This window comes from Phyllobates terribilis, unplaced genomic scaffold (genome assembly GCF_046119375.1).
Source record: "Phyllobates terribilis strain yellow unplaced genomic scaffold, ASM4611937v1 Scaffold_11__3_contigs__length_659146591, whole genome shotgun sequence".
Taxonomy (NCBI): domain Eukaryota; kingdom Metazoa; phylum Chordata; class Amphibia; order Anura; family Dendrobatidae; genus Phyllobates; species Phyllobates terribilis.
This window is the reverse complement of record NW_027362771.1, coordinates 580,205,208-580,224,192: the sequence shown is the minus strand read 5'-3', so window position 1 is coordinate 580,224,192 and position 18,985 is coordinate 580,205,208. Positions and strand designations below refer to the sequence as shown.

Genomic DNA, 18,985 nt, shown 5'->3' with positions numbered 1-18,985 from the left:
TTGTTAGCTAAGTAGGTGTGGCCTCAACAGTTCTTTGTGGGCATCTCCTTGAGTGCCACACCCACTTGGCAAACAAGACTAGATTTTCATCCAGGAAAGAGAGGGCCATAATTTAGGAATGGAGAGGCGCAGAAACACAAGAAATACAACGCCGGATTCAGGAGAACAGCGGCATTTACACCAGGTTAAAAAAAATGCATATTTATGAAACGTGATCGGTATTCTTTAATATCCAAATTATATCATTGGGGGTCTGACCACTAATTATCTGATTAATAGGGGCCATCACTTCTGCAGGGATTTAACGACTTTCCCTTCACCTCCCCCCACTAGAGATAATCCCACATCACCTGACCAGTGGCAAAGAAACTACAGCCGATGTTCTGCCAATGAAATCTACCACATACGACTAAGCGAGAGCAAATTCTTTGGAGAATTTGAGGGGAAAAGCTTCACATATTCCTCCTTCCACGCTCATAAAAAGTAAGTTGTCCTCAAAACTTTGCAACAATATCTCATTCTGGAGATTGTTTAGGTTCTGTTCACATCTGCGGAGCCCCCATTGCAGATTTTATCATATTTTATGGAATGACAAACACTTCAGTAAGACCCTACACACCCCATTATAATTCAGTTGGGTACATTTTGCCATCTGCATGTGTTTCATTTCCCTGCAGCGCCCCCACAGGGAAAATGAAGCATTGCAGGGTTCTGATTGAAATCACTTATCAGTCAATATAACACATGGACGTGCTGGGTCTTTCTTTGGCTATGTTCACACTGAGGTTTTTGAGCGGATCTTCTCCAAAATTCCCTTTAAATTCCACTTCAAAAACTCTGAAATCCACTTTACTGTTCATATGAGGAGGTTGACAGTTTATTTTTTCCATGAAGAGGTTTTAAAGTGTCATGGACTTCAATCCCCTCCAATCTATGTACCATACAATCCAAAGAACTCTTCAGGGAATAAAAAATCTTCCAAATGTCCTCAAAAATTTGCGTCAGGAAAATTAAAAAATTATTAAAAAACTCCCATAAAAATGAGCGTTTGTTGCAGCAGTTTCTGCTTGATAAATTAGTAGTTTTCGAACGTCTCAAAAAATCCTCTGTTTGAACACAGTCTTAGCGAGAGCTGCGTTGCTGAGAATTGTAGTTGTGCTCTATCTGCAGAGCCGTGGTTTGGGAGCCATCATTCGTATTGGGGGAGGGTGGTGATTACCCCATCTGGTAAAGTTGTACATTTTTGTGCCCCTTTTGCACCATTCTCAGACCTTTTCTAAAAAAAAAGTGGGTAACAAATGAACTATAGCCAGAAAACTACCGCACATTGTGGCCAAAATTTAGGCCAGATGGTGGCTGGTGTTCATATTATGGAGAACGAATAGCTCAAGAGATGCTCCAAATTAATTTAGAGGAATGTTAAAATCTTAGTAAGTGTCAAACTTCAGCCCCGGGGCAAGAAAATAAAAACAGATTTGTTAAATTGTCTACCATGTATTTAACCTGTGGTACCTTGGTTTACCCTAGGGGGTACATGTCATGTTCCTAGGGAACACTCAGTCATTTAAAATTGGAGGTACAGTGCATGATCACAGCCTTCGGGATGTTTTCCATAACTTGTATGAATAAGGGGTAATTAAGGACACTAGACTAGGGTGGATGTGTGACCACCAGTATTTTGAGACCACAGTACGGGACCCCTGTGAACCACCTCCTTCCTGCCGGCATCCCCAAATCCTCTTTAGATTAACTGGCTTGGGGTGACGTCATGTGTGCATCACACTGCAACGATAATGTTGCGCCAGTTCAGCTAGGGTGGCTGTGGGACTGTTAGGTTCCTTATCCCCTATAATCCTTGACCAACCCAGAAGGGGGAGCCAGTCTATTAACTTGCTGTGTTCTTGGTTGGGTGACACTCATGGCAGTCACTAGGGCACATATAAGTTTTGGTGTGATGATGTCACTTGACCCTGATCCTTGTTTAGTCACTTAAGCTTCAAGGCCTTGGAGATCTCCTTGCCACAGAAGAAGACACCAGCACCATAAATGGACCATGGTGGGTGGAGGCCCGGTTACAAATTTTGCATTGGCCAGATCAGTATTCTGGGACCATAGGACAGGACTTCTGCGAACCACCTCATTCCTGCCAGCATCCCCAAATCCTCTTTAGTTTACCTGGTCTGGCACAACGTCATGTGTGCCTCACACTTCAATGATGACGTTGCTCCAGATCAGCTAATCAATAGGGCTTACCGGTAGGTAGCACATTGTTCACAGGGCTCTGTTCCAATGGCCAAGGAATACAGTCAGTCCCCGGGTTACAAAATAGTCAGGTCTGTAGGTTTTTTGTAGCTTGAAGTTGTATGTAAATTGTAACAGGTTCAGGTCCGGCAAAAAAAACCCAAACAACTAATAACTCATTGCTCACCTCTCTGGCCACTTTGCTGCACCACATCTCTAGCCTCTTCACTATAGACTAGGATTTCTGGCCATGTCCAGACCTCGTAGGTCAATGAATGTCTTATGGTCACGTCATCAAGACGTTCCCCGCTACCTTATGATTACTTTTGAGGCCTGGTTTCAACTGGAAGTCGTGACCTATAGTGAAGAGACCAGAGATGCGGTGCTCGATGGCGGAAAGAAGACGACCGGACGGCGAGCAGCAAGGTGGTCGGAATGTCCAAAAGGTAAGCAATGAGGCGAGCTTTCGTTTTTTTTTTTACGTCTTACATTCATAACAACGTGTTGTACGTAAGTCAGATGTTCTCAACTCGAAAACTCGTACTGTCCTGGCCGCTGGACCTGGGTCCTGCAAATCAATTGACTAATCTTTAATCACAACTCATTATAAAGTCCATATCTACAATCAAAGACGGAGACAAAGCCATATACTGGGGGCATGGAGCATAGCGGTACCATCTGGGCCCACTAAAGTATCTTCCATTGGACTAAACATAATGATGGAACCCAACCTCCACGTGTATGTCTGGAGGGTTTGCAGTCAGAACCATCTCCTGTGGACGACTGAGGGTTCCTCGGTCCATGGAAGTCCACATGACCTCCTCTGAATATATCTGTAGCCTGGATTTATTCCCCTCTCTCATCCCTTGCACTGCTGACACTCTGTGGCTTCAGGTGAGGTGATTTCAGCACGCCGACATGTTGACCTGTTGACTTCACCGGCTGGAATTGTTTTTGCTCCGATTTCCTTAGGCTTCTCATAATCTTCTCCTGGATGTCTGGTTTTCTGAGCTTTTTGTTTGGCATTGGCTATGGATCCTGCATTTCTTCACTTTCACACCAAACCATGTATTCTGCTTACTGCTGGAACGGGAAAGTCTGGAAATTGCTCAGCAGAGCAGTAATGTGTATCTATAAATGATCCTGTCTGTATATCGGCCTCTGCTATCATGATACGCCATGTTGGCCTCAGACACAACAATCTCGACCTCCGCAGAGAACCGCCCGACTGGCAGGAAGGAGAAGATGGCCTCGGTCATCTCTCACACTAGTAAAATGGAAGCTGAGCTCTGACTGATTGCTATGGGAACACAGATATCACAGATAGTTTTACTGATTTTGTACAAACCATTAAGGGAATCGGGGGGCTATTTTTTTCTGACCCACCCTCTATATGCTATTTTGTAGTTAATCCCATGCCTCCTAACCCAGAAACAGAGGGACGGTCTCTGATTTGGGGCGTTGTCCTACTAGGATGGTGGCATGTCCCGTATTTACCTGTTTATGAGTGTTTAGGACACAGTTGAATATAATGGTGGAGCAGGGAGCTGTCAGCTCCACCATTCACCTGATACTTCTAAGCACGCCATTGCTTTTGCTGTTGTGGGAGGGCACAATACTGGGGGAAAATGTGCCCTGGGGTCATCATACATAGTGTGGAGGTGGCATGGGGTGAGGCACTATTGAGGTTTCATGTGTCGGCATAATACTGTGTGGGGGGCACAGTAGTAGGGGCATTATGTGGGGGGCATCATTGTATGAAGGGGCACTGTCAGGGCACTTTGTGAGGTCAACATATGGAGAGCACTAAAGGGGCATCACTTGTAGGCATCATGCTGTGTGAGGGCACTGGGGGCATCATGTGTCGAGTTCACTGTAGGGACATCATTATGTGGGGGCGTCATGTATGGCATCATACTGTGTGAGGAGCAGGGCTGTGAAGTCGGAGTCGTGGAGTCAGAGTCGGAGCCCATTTTGATGGAATCGGAGTCAGTGTAAAATGGACCGACTCCGACCCCTAAAATATATAATAAATTGGGTACAGTAGTTCAATGCAGTTTGTGGGGAATATTTTTTTCATAAGAATTTGGGAAAGTTATGAAATGTCCTATAAATGTCTGTCCTATTCCTGATCTCCGGGTCTAGACTTTTAGCTGAGATGAATCTGTGCTACAGTAAATTTATCACTTAAACATGAGCCGTGTATGAGGGAGTCGGAGCCGGAGTCGGTGTCCGGGAAATTGAGGAGTCGGAGTCGGAGGTTTGACTTACTGACTCCACAGCCCTGGTGAGGAGCACTGTTGGGGGACATACTGTGTGTGGGGGCATCATGGGGACACTGTAGGGACAACATGTGTGCGGGGTATAATTCTGTGGGGGGGTCATCACATGGAGAGGACGTTCCGGTGGGGGCATCATACTTTTTGGGGGACTTAATTGTGTATTTTAGGAGGCATAGTTCTATTTGGGTATCATAATGTGTGTGGGGGGCATCATGTAGTGACAGGGTGCTATGTGCGTAACACTATGTAGGAGAGGCTCTGAGGGGGTCATCATACTGTGTGGTAGGAGCTGAGGGGGCCTCATACTGTGTGAGAGGGGCATCATTATGTATGCGTGTGGGGGAGTCACCTTTGGAAATACTACGGGGAGTCAGAAGGGGCCCTATTTCTGTGTGGGAGCACAAAAAGGACTGACCAGGGTTGGGGGCTGTGACTTAGCTGTAAATAACTCTACTGCAGTTATTGTAACCTCCTCTCGATTGAGAATCCTTTTACAATGGCAGATAAATTGCCCATAATGAGTCCTGATTGACAACACAGCGAGTCGTTTAGACTCTTGCACTCATACATTTCAGTAACTGTGTGTATCTCTGTGCCGGCGATCACTTATCTTTCCGCCTCTTGCACATTTTCCATTATAGATGACAGGCAGATGTGTTACCTATACACGATCATTTCTATGTCAGCATGAAAGATGTGATATGTGATCAATGGACCTTATTTACAGATTCAGAGATTTCAGCAACGAATCTGCCGTGTGTGAATACCCTCTCAGAGTTTAGTCACACTGAGGGTTTTTTTTATGAGGATTTTAAAGCGGATCTGCTCCAAAATCCACATAAAAAAAAAACGTTTCAGATACCCTTTGAATACTCAGGCTATTGATTTCCCTGTTCATAATGCAAATTTTTTAGTGATTTATTTTGACACTGTCATGTCAAAAAAATGTGTAGAGAACATTTTTCAAGAACCTCTTCAAAACTGTGTGAAAACCACTTAAGGGCATGTGTTCTCAGGGTCTTTAAGACTTTAATACCGGAAGAATTTTCATGGCGCAGACACTTCAGAAAAATGCCAGCTGCGTTTTATCTGAAGCATCTTCGTCGGCTGTTTTTCCGTCGTGTTTAGGGTGGCTCCACCGTCGGCGTCCGTTAAACTATTTCCCGTCTTCCAAAACCTCCAAAACCTGAACCTGTAAAAAGAAGTGACAAAAGACGGAACATGTGCACAACAGTGTCGTTTTTATATTACTGTGCATTATGTTTGCACTTTGTAGTGTTTTTTTACCGCTTTTTCAGGCGGTATCCCCCTGAAAAAGACATCATGTGGAAATACCCTAAAAAACCCCTTTTTTGAAATCCTCGCCAAAAAAAACGCTAATTCCTGATGTGAATTTCTTTTGAAAACCATTTCAGATATATCCGTGAACATAGTAAGGATTTGTTGACATACAGTTTTTGACGTGGATTTTTGGAGTGGATTTTTTTTCCCAAAATCCACATCAAAATCCACATCAAAACCCTTCAAATATTCATTGAAGAAACTTCTTATTGATTTCATGGGGAAACACCTCTATAAGCCTGTAGTGCACACGGTGCTGTTTTATTTAATTTGTTTCACCTCAGCCTGGAAAAAGAAGCAACAAATCAATTCTTGAGACAAATTCTCCAAATTTGACTTTATAATAAATAGAAGCAAAAACCCCCCCAATTTATCTGTTTTTTTTTTTTTTTTTTTCACGAAGAGCACTCATACATATAAGAGTCTATGGAGTTGTTCACATGTCTATTTTTTTTTTCCTCTGACCAAGTGGTCTGCACAAAATCACTGAGACTTAAGAAGAAGCTTAAGAAACCTCCTTTATTAACCTAGAAAAGCTGATGAAACTCGAACCAAACTCTGATGGTAAAAAGTGACACACTAATGAAAATCCCAGATGAAACTCCGACTGTTTTTTTGTGTGTAATACTTCATTTCTCCTCTGGGGGTGCTGCAGGAAAATGGAATAGTTTCCCTGCAGCTGATTACTGGGATCAGCATCAGGACAACCTAATGATCATTCAATATTTGAAGGAGATTTCTATAAAAAAAAGAAGTATATGTAGAGGATGCCCCCTTTAAATACCTATTAAAGATTTCCTCTTTTTTTGTTATACACCACATTTCTATATTTAAATGCGCAGTTTTTCGTTGACGTGAGACAAACTTTATATATAACGAATTGAACGGTTTATTCTTTTGTAACCACAAAAGCTCAGTGAGGGCTTGGACACCAGGCACCGCGATAAAGTATAAAAGCAGGGCCACCTACTCACCGGAAACGAGTGCTGCTCTAACGGGAGTCTTCTCATAATTTCACAATACAATACCCAGTACATTTTCTTCTCCTGCTTATTTTAACATGCAAATAAAGTGCACTTATTCACCCGCTGCTTTTTGTTTTAATTATGATTCGTAGCCTGCGGGGATCGTTTATAATGTTCTGAACAGGAAAAATCGTGTGCCGAAAACCTAGTAATACCCAAAGCAGAATGTATCACAATGTTTTCCGCACCCTTAACTCTACCAGAGAAACTGCACAAATCATTTTAATATTGGATACTGAAACTAGTTCATAAATTATGCTTTTTTTTCATGCATATTGGTTCATCATTGGCCCTGAGCGATATGGTCACCTTGGTGTTGGATTAGAAGAAAAACAGTATTCCACAGCATGCAGCTTTGGAGGGACTCTGACACTCCTAAAAAGGGTTCTCTGGGACTATATATATATATATTTTTTTTACTGTAGGCCTCAGTTTAAAACTACCTTTTGTCATGGGTGTGACAGGTGTAATAAACAGTCGCTCTGGATCTGGCTGTAGAAGGTCACTGTGCTTGGCATTGCAGACATCTTCTTAATCCTTCTTCCTTTAAGACCCAGTGGCAACCTCCCTCCTGCTGCTGTTTGACACACCCTTGCATGGGAGTTAAAAAAGCTCAGTTTGCTCCAGGCAATCGCTGGTGATACTTCTATGTACTTTGTGCATGCTTGGAACACTAGCTGTTGGCTGGCTTCTTCTCTGGTGCCCTTGGAGGACAGTTCGCGTTTCTCCTCTGGTATCTGCTCAAGCTGAGTCAATCCCCTTTGTTTGTCTACCTTGTTGTCTTTGTTTTGTAGTGGGGCCTGACCAGTCCTCCCCCTCCCTATCTAGGGCTAAGCTCTAGGGTCATCCAGGGTTTAGGGTTCTGCTCGGCGATAGGTGTGGAACCTATATAGGGATGTGGCACCCCTGAGGGTTCGACCGCCACAGGGATGCTGCACTTCTCTAATGGAGTATAGTGTCCCTCCTCTGAGGTAAGAACAGTGCGATGGTCAGGACCCTTCCTTCACATCCAACACCACACTTCTCCCACCAGAGGGGGCTAGAATGCACTAGGTGCTGCCCTCCTGGTTACCGGGAGACTGGGGAACCAAGAGCTAGGGGAACCATTTAATGGGTGAGGGTGGAGGACTCACATTTTAGCGACACTTTAAATTTCATATTTAATAAAAAAAACATTTTAGTTCTCGGTCTTTGTATTGTGATCTCCCTCCCTGAGCGTGGACCCTGTGTGGGCCTGCAGAGGACCGAGACACGGCCCTCGTACCTTAGCCTTGGGACGAGGGGCAGGTTGCAGATAATGGATGTCTCAACCCGGTCAAGGACCATGACCAAGAAGGCCCGGAGCTCAGGAGTGTAGCTCCACAGCAAATGGATCCCAGGGAGGATGCAGACGGAGCAGAATACGCCACCTGTCCTCGCCAACCTGATATATTCGGAGGGAGTCCGGCTGCAAGAGGGGTACCGGCCCCCGACACCCCACCTTGCTACTCTACGTCCTGGTCGGGAAAGCCCGGTAGGCCCTGAGGATCCCACCGGGTAACGGAAGGAGCAGAGCTGCCATCTGTACCCTTTTTCTGAGAGGAGTTCAGAGGGAGACCCGGCCTATGTACACACACACAGACAGGAAGGTACCCGGTCTGTAGTTCAGGAACACTCTGGTGCGGGGTCCTGATTGAACGCTGGACTTACTCGGAGGTTGTCGGACCCCCCCGTGTTTGGTGACCGCAGGACTCCGCGAGGAGCAGGGAGAAGCCTTGCAGCTGTACTCTACAATGTGAGTAAAAACCCTGGAAGTTCACCCCTATGGCCTCCGGACTCTTTATTCTGCATTACACCGCACTACGCAGCACCAGACCTCCTAGACTACTTCCCCCGTCATGCTGTCCCTCTGCCCTGAGGCCTTGCTCCGCCTGTGGGGAGTAGTAACAACGACGACCGCCATAACACCATGCCTCAGCGGACTGCAGCGGCGCTGGTGGCCTTCACCAGGTGCCACAGGTGGCGTAGTCGAGATCAGCCACTCAACCCGGATAAGCCCGTACCATCTCTTTTTGTTTTTAGTGTGACGACCCTGGGCACGGGTCGGGTCCGGGCCACGGCTGCACCCCCATCTCTACATCAAAGGACCCGACTCCGAGTCCCCCATCTCCCAGGGTAGAGCTTACGGAGGAAGCGCGTGAGTCACACAGGGATGGTAGGGTAGGCAGGGTGTTATTTGATCTGCCTAGGGTTCTCCACTCCCCTTTCCCTAGTGTTTGGGCTTCCTCCCCCTCTTCTCTTCGTGTTGCACTTAGTGTTTCCCACACCTTTCTGTTCTACCCGGCGCTGGTTCAAATTAGTCCTGGACTTTTCCTACGGGTAATTCTGCTGCTTCCAGTCAACAGAGCAGCTCTTCCTCTTCTGGGCTGCTCTGTCAATTATCTTGATTGCCAATATCATGCTGATTGACAGCTGGCTCCCCGCAGTTAGGCAGCGGGGAACCAGCTGTCAATCAGCATGACATCAGCATCACTCCCCAGAGAGGTAGAGGAAGAGCTGCTCTATTGACATGAAGAAGCATAATAGCTGGCAGGAGCGGTCTGGGAGCGCTCTTAGCCAGCACCGGGCAGAACAGGCAGATAGTTAGAAACTATCTGCCTATTAGTTCTTGGACCCTTAGTAAAAAAACAAAATAGTCCCAGATAACCCCTTTACCCTATCCTTTAAATCTCACCTATCACACTTTATGCTTTAATAACTCAGGAGCTTCTATATCTCCCAGAGATTCTGAGATTCTTTTTTCGTGACACATTGCGGTTTATGTTAGTGGTAAACTTAGGTGAATAAAATTTGCTTTTATTTATGAAAATATCAGAAATTTAGCAAAATTTTTTTAAAAATTTCAATTTTCAAACATATTAATTTTTATGCCCTTATAACAGATTGTTGTTCCACACAGAATAATTAATAAATAACATTTCTATATGACTTCTCAACATCAACATCATTTTTTAAATAGTCTTTTATTTTATTACGATGTTAGAATTGTTGAAAGTTTTGCAGTAATTTTCGACCCCGATTCATGAAAGCTTTTATGTAAAAAGCTTTGAAAAGTTGCTAAATTTTTGCACAATGTGAGGCTGCGCAATTTTTTTTGCCAATTGTTTAGCGTTTTCACAACATTTTCACCGATCTCGGACAAAGTGGGCAGAGCTGGGACACTACAGGGGTGTGACGGGGTGTAGCGACTGCTGTTTGTCAAATTCATGATGAATGGTTGCATATATGCCATAAATCTTACTCCAGTCACTGACTGGAGTAAGATTTGTGGCAAGGTGCACACAGTGGCGTATGCCACTTCACACCTTGTCTTATTTTTTAATTGATGTCAGTCTCTTAATGAGTCAGGTGCCTTCACTACACCTACCCCCTCGTCAAGACCGGAATGAAAAACACTGATCTTAATGAATCGCTGCCTTCAATTTTAGCAAAATTTACTAAATCTATTTTTTTTTTTTTACAGATCGATTTCATTTTGAAGGGACTTTTGGGGGGCCTGTATGTCACAAGGGTCTGAGAGGTCACCGTAGCTGGGTGACTCCAAGACCTCTACTCTTCCTGGGGTCATCACGGTAAACAACGGCACCCTGTTGCCATCGTGTGTTACCGAATGTGGTAAAAATGGAGCCACCACTCTCTCAAATTAGCATCTAGATGTTGCTGTTGCTTTGGCAGTGGCATCTGAGGAGATAAACAGCCGCAAACGCTGCAAGCAGGGTGTAAACTATGATCTACAGCTGACTCTCGCTGATGATATTGCTGGCTCTGCTTGTGAGCCGGCAAAATCATCGCACATATGGAAACACACTGCCTGCTGCACTATACATATACAGAAGATGTCAGGACGGGGTTAAAAACAACCTGTCACTTGATAAAAATGTATTTTTTTACTTGGTGTAATTGTCGCTGTTTTCTTGAATCCGGCGGTGTTTTTCTTTTGTTTCTGCGCCTCTCCATTCCCAAGATATGACCCCTTCTTCAATGTATATAAATCTAGTATTCTTTTCCAAGTGGGTGTGGTATCAGGTAGACGCCCACAGAGAAGAATTTATAACCACACCCACTTGGCAAACAAGACTTTATATACATATATATATTGTGACAGAGTCACTGGTGTTATATGTGAGGGGAGGTATGTGTCACTCCGGCTGCTAGCCTGTGTGAACTGAACCTACAACTTTCCTCCAGCATGTTATATGTTGATTAAATTCACCTAAAGGGCATGGTTTGGTGTTAATGGCATAGATATGGGTGAGAAGTCATTCACCCCCTACCTCCCCTCAGGGTGTGGCTGAGCAAGCTTAAATTTTTTTTCTGTTGTTGTCTTTGGCGAGGCAAGGCCTCCAGACTGGGAAGCCATAGCTCAGGAAGGAGCTGAAGGCTGTGCTACAACCAGTGTGTAATAAAGCCTGCAGAGAAAACCCGGTTCCTGAGTCTACTTCCGAAAGCAGCCGAGTGAGTCGTCTTACCAGAATATATATATACAGTGGGTACGAAAAGTATTCAGACCCCTTTATATTTTTCACTCTTTGTTTCATTGCAGCCATTTGGTAAATTCTAAAAAGCTCATTTTTTTCTCATTAAAGTACACTCTGCACCCCATCTTGACTGAAAAAAATCAGAAATGTAGAAATTTTCGCAAATTTATTAAAAAAAAACCCTGAAATATCACATGGTCATAAGTATTCAGACTCTGCTCAGTATTGAGTAGAAGCCCCCTTTTGAGCTAGTACAGACATGAGTCTTCTTGGGAATGATGCAACAAGTTTTTCACACCTGGATTTGGGGATCCTCTGCCATTCTTCCTTGCAGATCCTCTCCAGTTCCGTCAGGTTGGATGGTGAACGTTGGTGGACAGCCATTTTCAGGTCTCTCCAGAGATTCTCAATTGGGTTTAGGTCAGGGCTCTGACTGGGCCAGTCAAGAATGGTCACAGAGTTGTCCTCAAGCCACTCCTTTTTAATTTTAGCTGTTTGCTTAGGGTCATTGTCTTATTGTAAGGTGAACCTTCGGCCAAGTCTGAGGTCCAGAGCACTCTTGAAGAGGTTTTCATCCAGGATATCTCTGTACTTGGCCGCATTCATGTTTCCTTCAATTGCAACCAGTCGTCCTGTCCCTGCAGCTGAAAAACACCCCCATAGCATGATTCTGCCGCCACCATGTTTCAATGTTGGGATTGTATTGGGCAGGTGATGAGCAGTGCCTGGTTTTCTCCACACATATCGCTTAGAATTATCACCAAAAAGTTCTATCTTCGTCTCATCAGACCAGAGAATCTTATTTCTCATAGTCTGGGAGTCCTTCATGTGTTTTTGAGCAAACTCTATGCGGGCTTTCATATGTCTTGCACTGAGGAGAGGCTTCCGCCGGGCCGCTCTGCCATAAAGGTTAAGGAGAACGTAAATGTCATTGTTGGGCCTTCCAACATGACCAGAGATATCATCTACGGACAGTTGTTTCAGAGGGTCTGAACTGAATAAAGGTCATTTTACTCAAGCAGTCAGACTTTGCTCTACATTGATGAGGCGCAACTACGCTGCAACAGCTGCCTGTAGATGGCCATGATGCAAGGCTCGGCAAAGCATCGGACATTGACTTATCGAGTGGCTAGCTGTAATGGCTGTTAACAGCGAGGCAGATTTGTAGGAAATCCATCAACTCACATAAGCGACAAACTACTGACTTGGTACTGGCCACTCCACTACCAGCTCTCAAGGGTTCCTCAGTATTTTCCCTTTCACAAATATCTCACCTCCACTTGAGGGACTGGTTTGCATCCGCAAAGGTGCTGGCCGGTGGAGCGAGTTGAAGAAGGAATGAGTCCTAGTCGGATCAGAATCAGAGAGACGGGCAATGACAAAATCAGAACCAATACAGTAAAGGATTGCAGAGTTCAAGTCTAGGAGGTAGGAGGAGGACAGTAGTCAAAAAGTTTCAGGCTCCCCCTAAATCAGTGTCTCACCCTTGAAGCAGTCTTGAAGTACAACTTAAGTTATAAGCCAAACTGGAGAAACTCAATCTTGATTAAAGCCATTTTGCATACGAATTTGCAGAGAGCACTTTGCCTTCTACTAGTATTAGGCACACCAGGTGAGGTGGATCCTCCAAACCCAAGGTCCGGGTGGGTACATGGGCATTGGTGCAGCAGATGGGTGAGGCATGCAGGACTCGGACAGCTGAGTGACTGGAGACCGCAGGTCGACAAGAGACGTCCAGGGGACCACGGTCAGGCAGCTGGGATGCTGAAAACCACAGGCAAGCGGAAAACGTCCCGGAGACACTGGACAGGCAGTGGGAATACTGGAAACCGCAAGCAGGCAGGAGACATCCAGGAGACCATGGACAGATAACAGAAATGGTGGAAACCGCAGGCAGGCGGGAGACGTCAAGGAGACCATGGACAGACAACAGAAATGGTGGAAACCGCTGGCAGGTGGGAGACATCAAGGAGACCATGGACAGGCAGTAGGAATGCTGTTAACCACAGGCTGGAGATGTCCAGGAGAGCACGGAAAGACAACAAGAATGATGGAAACTGCAGGCAGATGGGAGACTATGGACAGGCAGCGGGAATGTGGGAGACATCCAGGTGGCCAAGGACAGGCAGCAGAGCAGGTCAAGGTGCATAAAGCAGCTCAGAGTCTTAGAAGCACTTAAGTCTTACTAGAAAATCTTAATACCAAGACACAGGTATGTGTCTTGTGAGGCCTTATATAGGCCTAGGAACACATGGGAGCACTCTGGCTACTTTCAAAGCTTGACGTGGAGCACAAGAAAGTTCAGCGGACTGGAGTGTAAGGAGCAGAGTACAGATCTGGGACATGTGCATAACAACTAACAACAAGGAGAATTAGAACCTTTCAAGATGCTATACAAATGGCTTCTTTAATGCCCAATGAGAACCTTCATAGTACTGCCAAGGAGAAGCAACTCAGAAACAGCTGTCCACAGATGAGTGTCTCTGGTTTGGATTATACCTTTAGTATTTTTATTTATTTATATATATATATATATTTTACGATACTTTAAGGGTTTGTCATTGGCTTAAGTGGCACTAGAGAGAGCTTTCTTCATTCTGGAGAAGAGCTCTTACATTTTGCCCTAAAACGTCCTACAAGCTGAGTCTCTGCAAGGAAAATTGCTACCTTCTGAGAGTAAGTAATGTGAACAGACCCATTTAATTCAACCTATTATCATTAACCATGAGAGCATGCTGTGGCTAAAAAGTTCAGAGTGACATTGCTCTTATATGGGACATTGTTTTTCTCTTGTAGATGTCACAATTTTATAAAGAGCACTAGACTAATTTCTATATGGATATAGTTGTAAAAGGGGTTGTTGTTTTGTTCAGGAGCACACTGCTTTCCAGTCGTCTGATATTCTTCTTGCCGGGGTGCAGTCGCGGGCCCGAACTGTACGCGCTCCCATGGTGCAAGCAAAGATAACTTTGCCTCGGCAGCATTGGAGGAGTTCAGAAGCTCTAAAGCCGGCGCACTGATCCGGCCAGCTTCTGAACAGCACTTGTAAGTTCTATAGCAAAGAAATTGTAAGCGTTCCACTCCTTGCCTAGGAGACTGGCCACCTATGAGCGGTGGCCGGTAACTTAGGTGACGAACAGTAAACTATTAAGGATCACCATAGCTCGTCATGAATTAGACCACTTTGGCGAAACTGGCGTGAAAAAGACAAAAGTCGCAAAATTTGGAGTTGATGAATGGGATCAGTCTTTTATGGAAGGATGCCACCCTTTTAGTATGTCTTTTGTCTGTGATGGAAACATCTAATGCCGCCAATGAGTCTCACTATCTCATATGGACCTTGTGTCTTTCTTGTATTGATATGTTCAGGTACGGTGTTTGCCTCATTGGAGTCTGCCGAGAAGATAAATCCAACATTCTCCTAAATCCTGGGCCCAGCCATATAATGTCGTCATCCGATACTTGTTTCTACATTAACATATCTAAGGAGGAAAACTCAGCCTTCAGCTTTAAGGATCATGAGAACATGCAGAGATCAGGGGTGCCTAAATCCGCCTACCATGGCCTGACCAGACTCCCAGTGCACAGCATTATAGCCAGCATGGGTAAGTGGGCAAGAGGGAAATTGGAGATCCAGGACCAACCAACATTTTATGAAACTTGATGAACTTCATCTGTCACAACTACTGAAGGGGGCGCCATTGGTCATGGTGGCTTGGACAGAGTGGACTTGGACAGTTCTATGTATACCCAGGCTTCATTTTTTCATCTCCATCCAGGTACAGTTGCAATTGATCTACAGGGGTCAAAAAGCCCAGAGAATACAGATAGTAATATGCTGAGCCCACCCGCTGACTCCAGCCATAGAAGGAAGCACAGCATCGATCCTGTGCCCGACCTCATTGATGGTGAAACAAACACAACTTTTGACCTCCTGAGTGACCAGTCCGAGGATGAAATCAGTCAGTCAGATGATGAATTGGGCTCATTCAATGAGTATGCCATGCAAATGATCACTACATATGACATATTATTTCAGTTTTGTACATCAGAGTTAACCATCTTTAGAAAAGAAGGCATTGTATACCAGTTATATTCTGGTACATAGGGGCAGTGTTATAGTAGTTATATTCTTGTACATAGGGGCAGTATTATAGTAGTTATATTCTTGTACATAGGGGGCAGTATTATTGTAGTTATATTCTTGTACATAGGGGGCAGTATTATAGTAGTTATATTCTTGTAAATAGGAGCAGTATTATAGTAGTTATAGTCTTGTACATAGGGGGCAGTATTATAGTAGTTATATTCTTGTACATAGGGGGCAGTATTATAGTAGTTATATTCTTGTACATAGGGGCAGTATTATAGTAGTTATATTCTAGTACATAGGGGCAGTATTATAGTTGTTATATTCTTGTACATAGGAGCAGTATTATAGTAGTTATATTCTTGTACATAGGGGGCAGTATTATAGTAGTTATATTCTTGTACATAGGAGCAGTATTATAGTAGTTATATTCTTGTACATAGGGGGCAGTATTATAGTAGTTATATTCTTGTACATAGGGGGCAGTATTATAGTAGTTATATTCTTGTACATAGGGGCAGTATTATAGTAGTTATATTCTTGTACATAGGGGCAGTATTATAGTTGTTATATTCTTGTACATAGGAGCAGTATTATAGTTGTTATATTCTTGTACATAGGAGCAGTATTATAGTAGTTATATTCTTGTACATAGGAGGCAGTATTATAGTAGTTATATTCTTGTACATAGGAGCAGTATTATAGTAGTTATATTCTTGTACATAGAGGCAGTATTAGTTATATGTTTGTACATAGGAGCAGTATTATATTAGTTGTATTATTGTACATAGTGACGGTATTATAGTAACTATATTCTTGTATATACAGACAAGTGAAATTCATTTGGGGCTATATGCATTTTATACAATATTTAAGCCGTTGTCTCCTATTTCTCCTCAGCTGGGTGAAGGGTTATCCATCCAATACTCCCTACATTGGCAGCTCGCCCACCTTGTGTCATCTCCTCCAGCAAAAGAGTCCATATTGCTGCTTGCGGCTTGATAAGGTATGCTTGAAGCTAGATTGCCGTCAGTGCCGACCACACAATGGTTCTAGTTGTGTGCTAATACTAATTGTCTCTTCATTCACACTACAGTCTCTCCTACATTCAGCAGCCTGAGCTTCCTAATACTGTGGTATTGCAATATATGGAAAAAGTGATGGAAAGATTCCAGTGTCAGATTTGTCTCTTAGCAGGTGCTGCACCTCCAGGACCAAAGAATACAATAAAAAGTGCTGAAAATATTTGTGGCCCAAAATGGTACAATACAATCTATAGGTAACCAGGAAAGAAAACCGGCCCTCACACAGCTCTATAGAAAGAAAAATAGAAAAATTACGGATCTCATAAAATGGCGATACCAAACAAATTATTCTTTTTTTATTTTAGTTTTTTTTAATTAAAATAAAATTTCTATAGAAAATTGATATTGCCGTAATCGTACAGAGCTGGAAAATCGTATAGACAGGTCATCTGTTGCGACACAATGAACGCTATAAAAACAAAAGCTAAAAAATCTATGGAAAAATTGCATTTTCCAGTATATTGTTGTATTGAAAAATGAAGTGTCATTTAACCCCTTCACAATCGATGACACATATTTACATCCTTGATCGTGTCCCTGCCTTTAATGCGGGCTCCAGCTCTGAGCCCGCATTTTTCCCCGTACTTGATGGATGTTTTAATCAGCCATCAAGTGTCTCTAGCATCCACGGGTGGCTGCAAGATCCACCCGCGGATGTCAATCACTTAAATGCTGCTGTCAATCACTGACAGCAACATTTAACACGGGCCGGCCAGAAGCGCGTCACAAGTCCTGCCTGTCCGTTGCCGGTGTTCATAGGAGATCGTGATTTTTGCTATACATAGCATCGCTGAAGTCCTAAGGGGACTATTGAAGATAGTAAAAAGTAAAAAAAAAATAAACTTTAAAAAAAAAATTTGAAAAACACAAAAAGTTCAAACAACCCCCCTTTTGGCTCGTTAAAAATAAAACAATTAAAAAAAATAACATACACATAATTGGTATCGCTGCCTTCATAAACTCTTGATCTATAAAAATCTAAAATAAATGAATCCGACAAGTAAAAGGCGCGACGAGAAAAAAAAAATCAAAACGCCAGAATTACGTTTTTTTGGTCATCGTGACATTACAATAAAATGCAATAAGAGACGATAAAAACATTGCATCTACCCCAAAATGGTATCAATAAAAACGTCAGATCAAGCCGCAAAAAATAAGCCCTCACCCGGCCCCAGATCACAAAAAATGGAGGCACTACAGATCTCGGAAAATGGCGATTAAAGCAAACAAAAACTTTTTTTTCATACAAACTTCGGAATTTTTTTTTTTGATCACTTAAATAAAAAAAGAACCTATACATGTTTGGTATCTATGAACTCGTACTGACCTGAATAATCATATTGCCGGGTAAAGTTTTATCATATAGTGAACATGGTAAATAATAAAACCCAAAAAACTATTGTGGAATTGCACTTTTTTTTTTTTGCAATTTCACTGCACTTGGAATTTTTTTTCTTGTTTTTTAGTACAGTATATGGTAAAATCAATGGTTTCGTTCAAAAGTACAACTCGTCCTGCATCAAAACAAGCCCTCACATGGACGTATTGACGGAAAAATAAGAAAGTTATGGCTCTGGGAAGAAGGGGGGAGGAAAAAAACGAAAAAATTGAAAATAGGCCTCGGGGTGAAGAAGTTTAAAAGTATAACTCGTCCCACAAAATAATGACTTCTTGTACAGCTGTGTCAACGGAGAAATATAAAAAGTATGACCCTTAAGAGAAGAGAAGATAAAAATAAAAGCGCAAAACCCAAATTGGGGGCGGTGAGAAGGGGATTATATAAAGCTCACTGTGTCATGTCTGTGTATTCGCTCAGGACAGTGGTGGACCTTTTCTACGTCGATGCCCTCATCCTTGGTTTCCTGATGGTCGCAGTGTGATCCTTCTCTCTGGTTTTGCTTAGGAGTCGAAAATGTAATTCTCTTTATAGAAAAAGATGGCGCCCTGTGATCTATCTCTAGAGACCTTTCAAAGGCCTTTAATATCTAGTTCTGATCCCGTTATGAACACAGCGGATGCGTTATACAGGGACTGGGCCTGATATCTGGGTCACCCAGTCAAAATTTTTACTATCGGCAAATTTCTTTTAGTTTATAATAATTAACCTTAGAGGGAAAGAGCTCACACTGATATACATTAAAGGGGCTTTCCTGGGCAGTTTTGGAGTGGAATGGGGCTCAGGTATACATCAATTTGAGCTTGGTAGGTATGCTTTACTGTGCTTTATTGTGTATGATTTACTGCAATAGGCAGAACAGCAGGAGGTGTACACTTTATGGCAGCGATCCAAGGGTTAAAGTTTCTCCTTGTGGAAAGTGACATGCCAAGCCCGGCATGCCAATGTGAGGAGACTTTTAAGCCTTGCAATGCTCCTCTGGGAACTTAAATATGCAAATTGCCTTTT

The 18,985-nt window shown here is 43.4% G+C and overlaps 1 protein-coding gene across 4 annotated transcripts in view; it reads left to right on the top strand.

The window, feature by feature from the left end:
• The window catches only part of LOC141166962 (potassium channel subfamily T member 2-like), a 285,657-nt gene that overhangs the window by 216,757 nt on the left and 49,915 nt on the right, over nt 1-18,985 (top strand). For all 4 annotated transcript variants that reach the window (XR_012251369.1, XM_073654202.1, XM_073654204.1 and 1 more), the window contains 4 exons: nt 334-483; nt 14,776-15,011; nt 15,186-15,402; nt 16,397-16,502. Coding sequence is in view for 3 of the 4 variants with exons in the window: in XM_073654202.1 (XP_073510303.1) it covers nt 334-483; nt 14,776-15,011; nt 15,186-15,402; nt 16,397-16,502 (709 nt within the window). In the remaining variant the exon portion in view is untranslated. The remainder of the gene's footprint in view (nt 1-333; nt 484-14,775; nt 15,012-15,185; nt 15,403-16,396; nt 16,503-18,985) is intronic.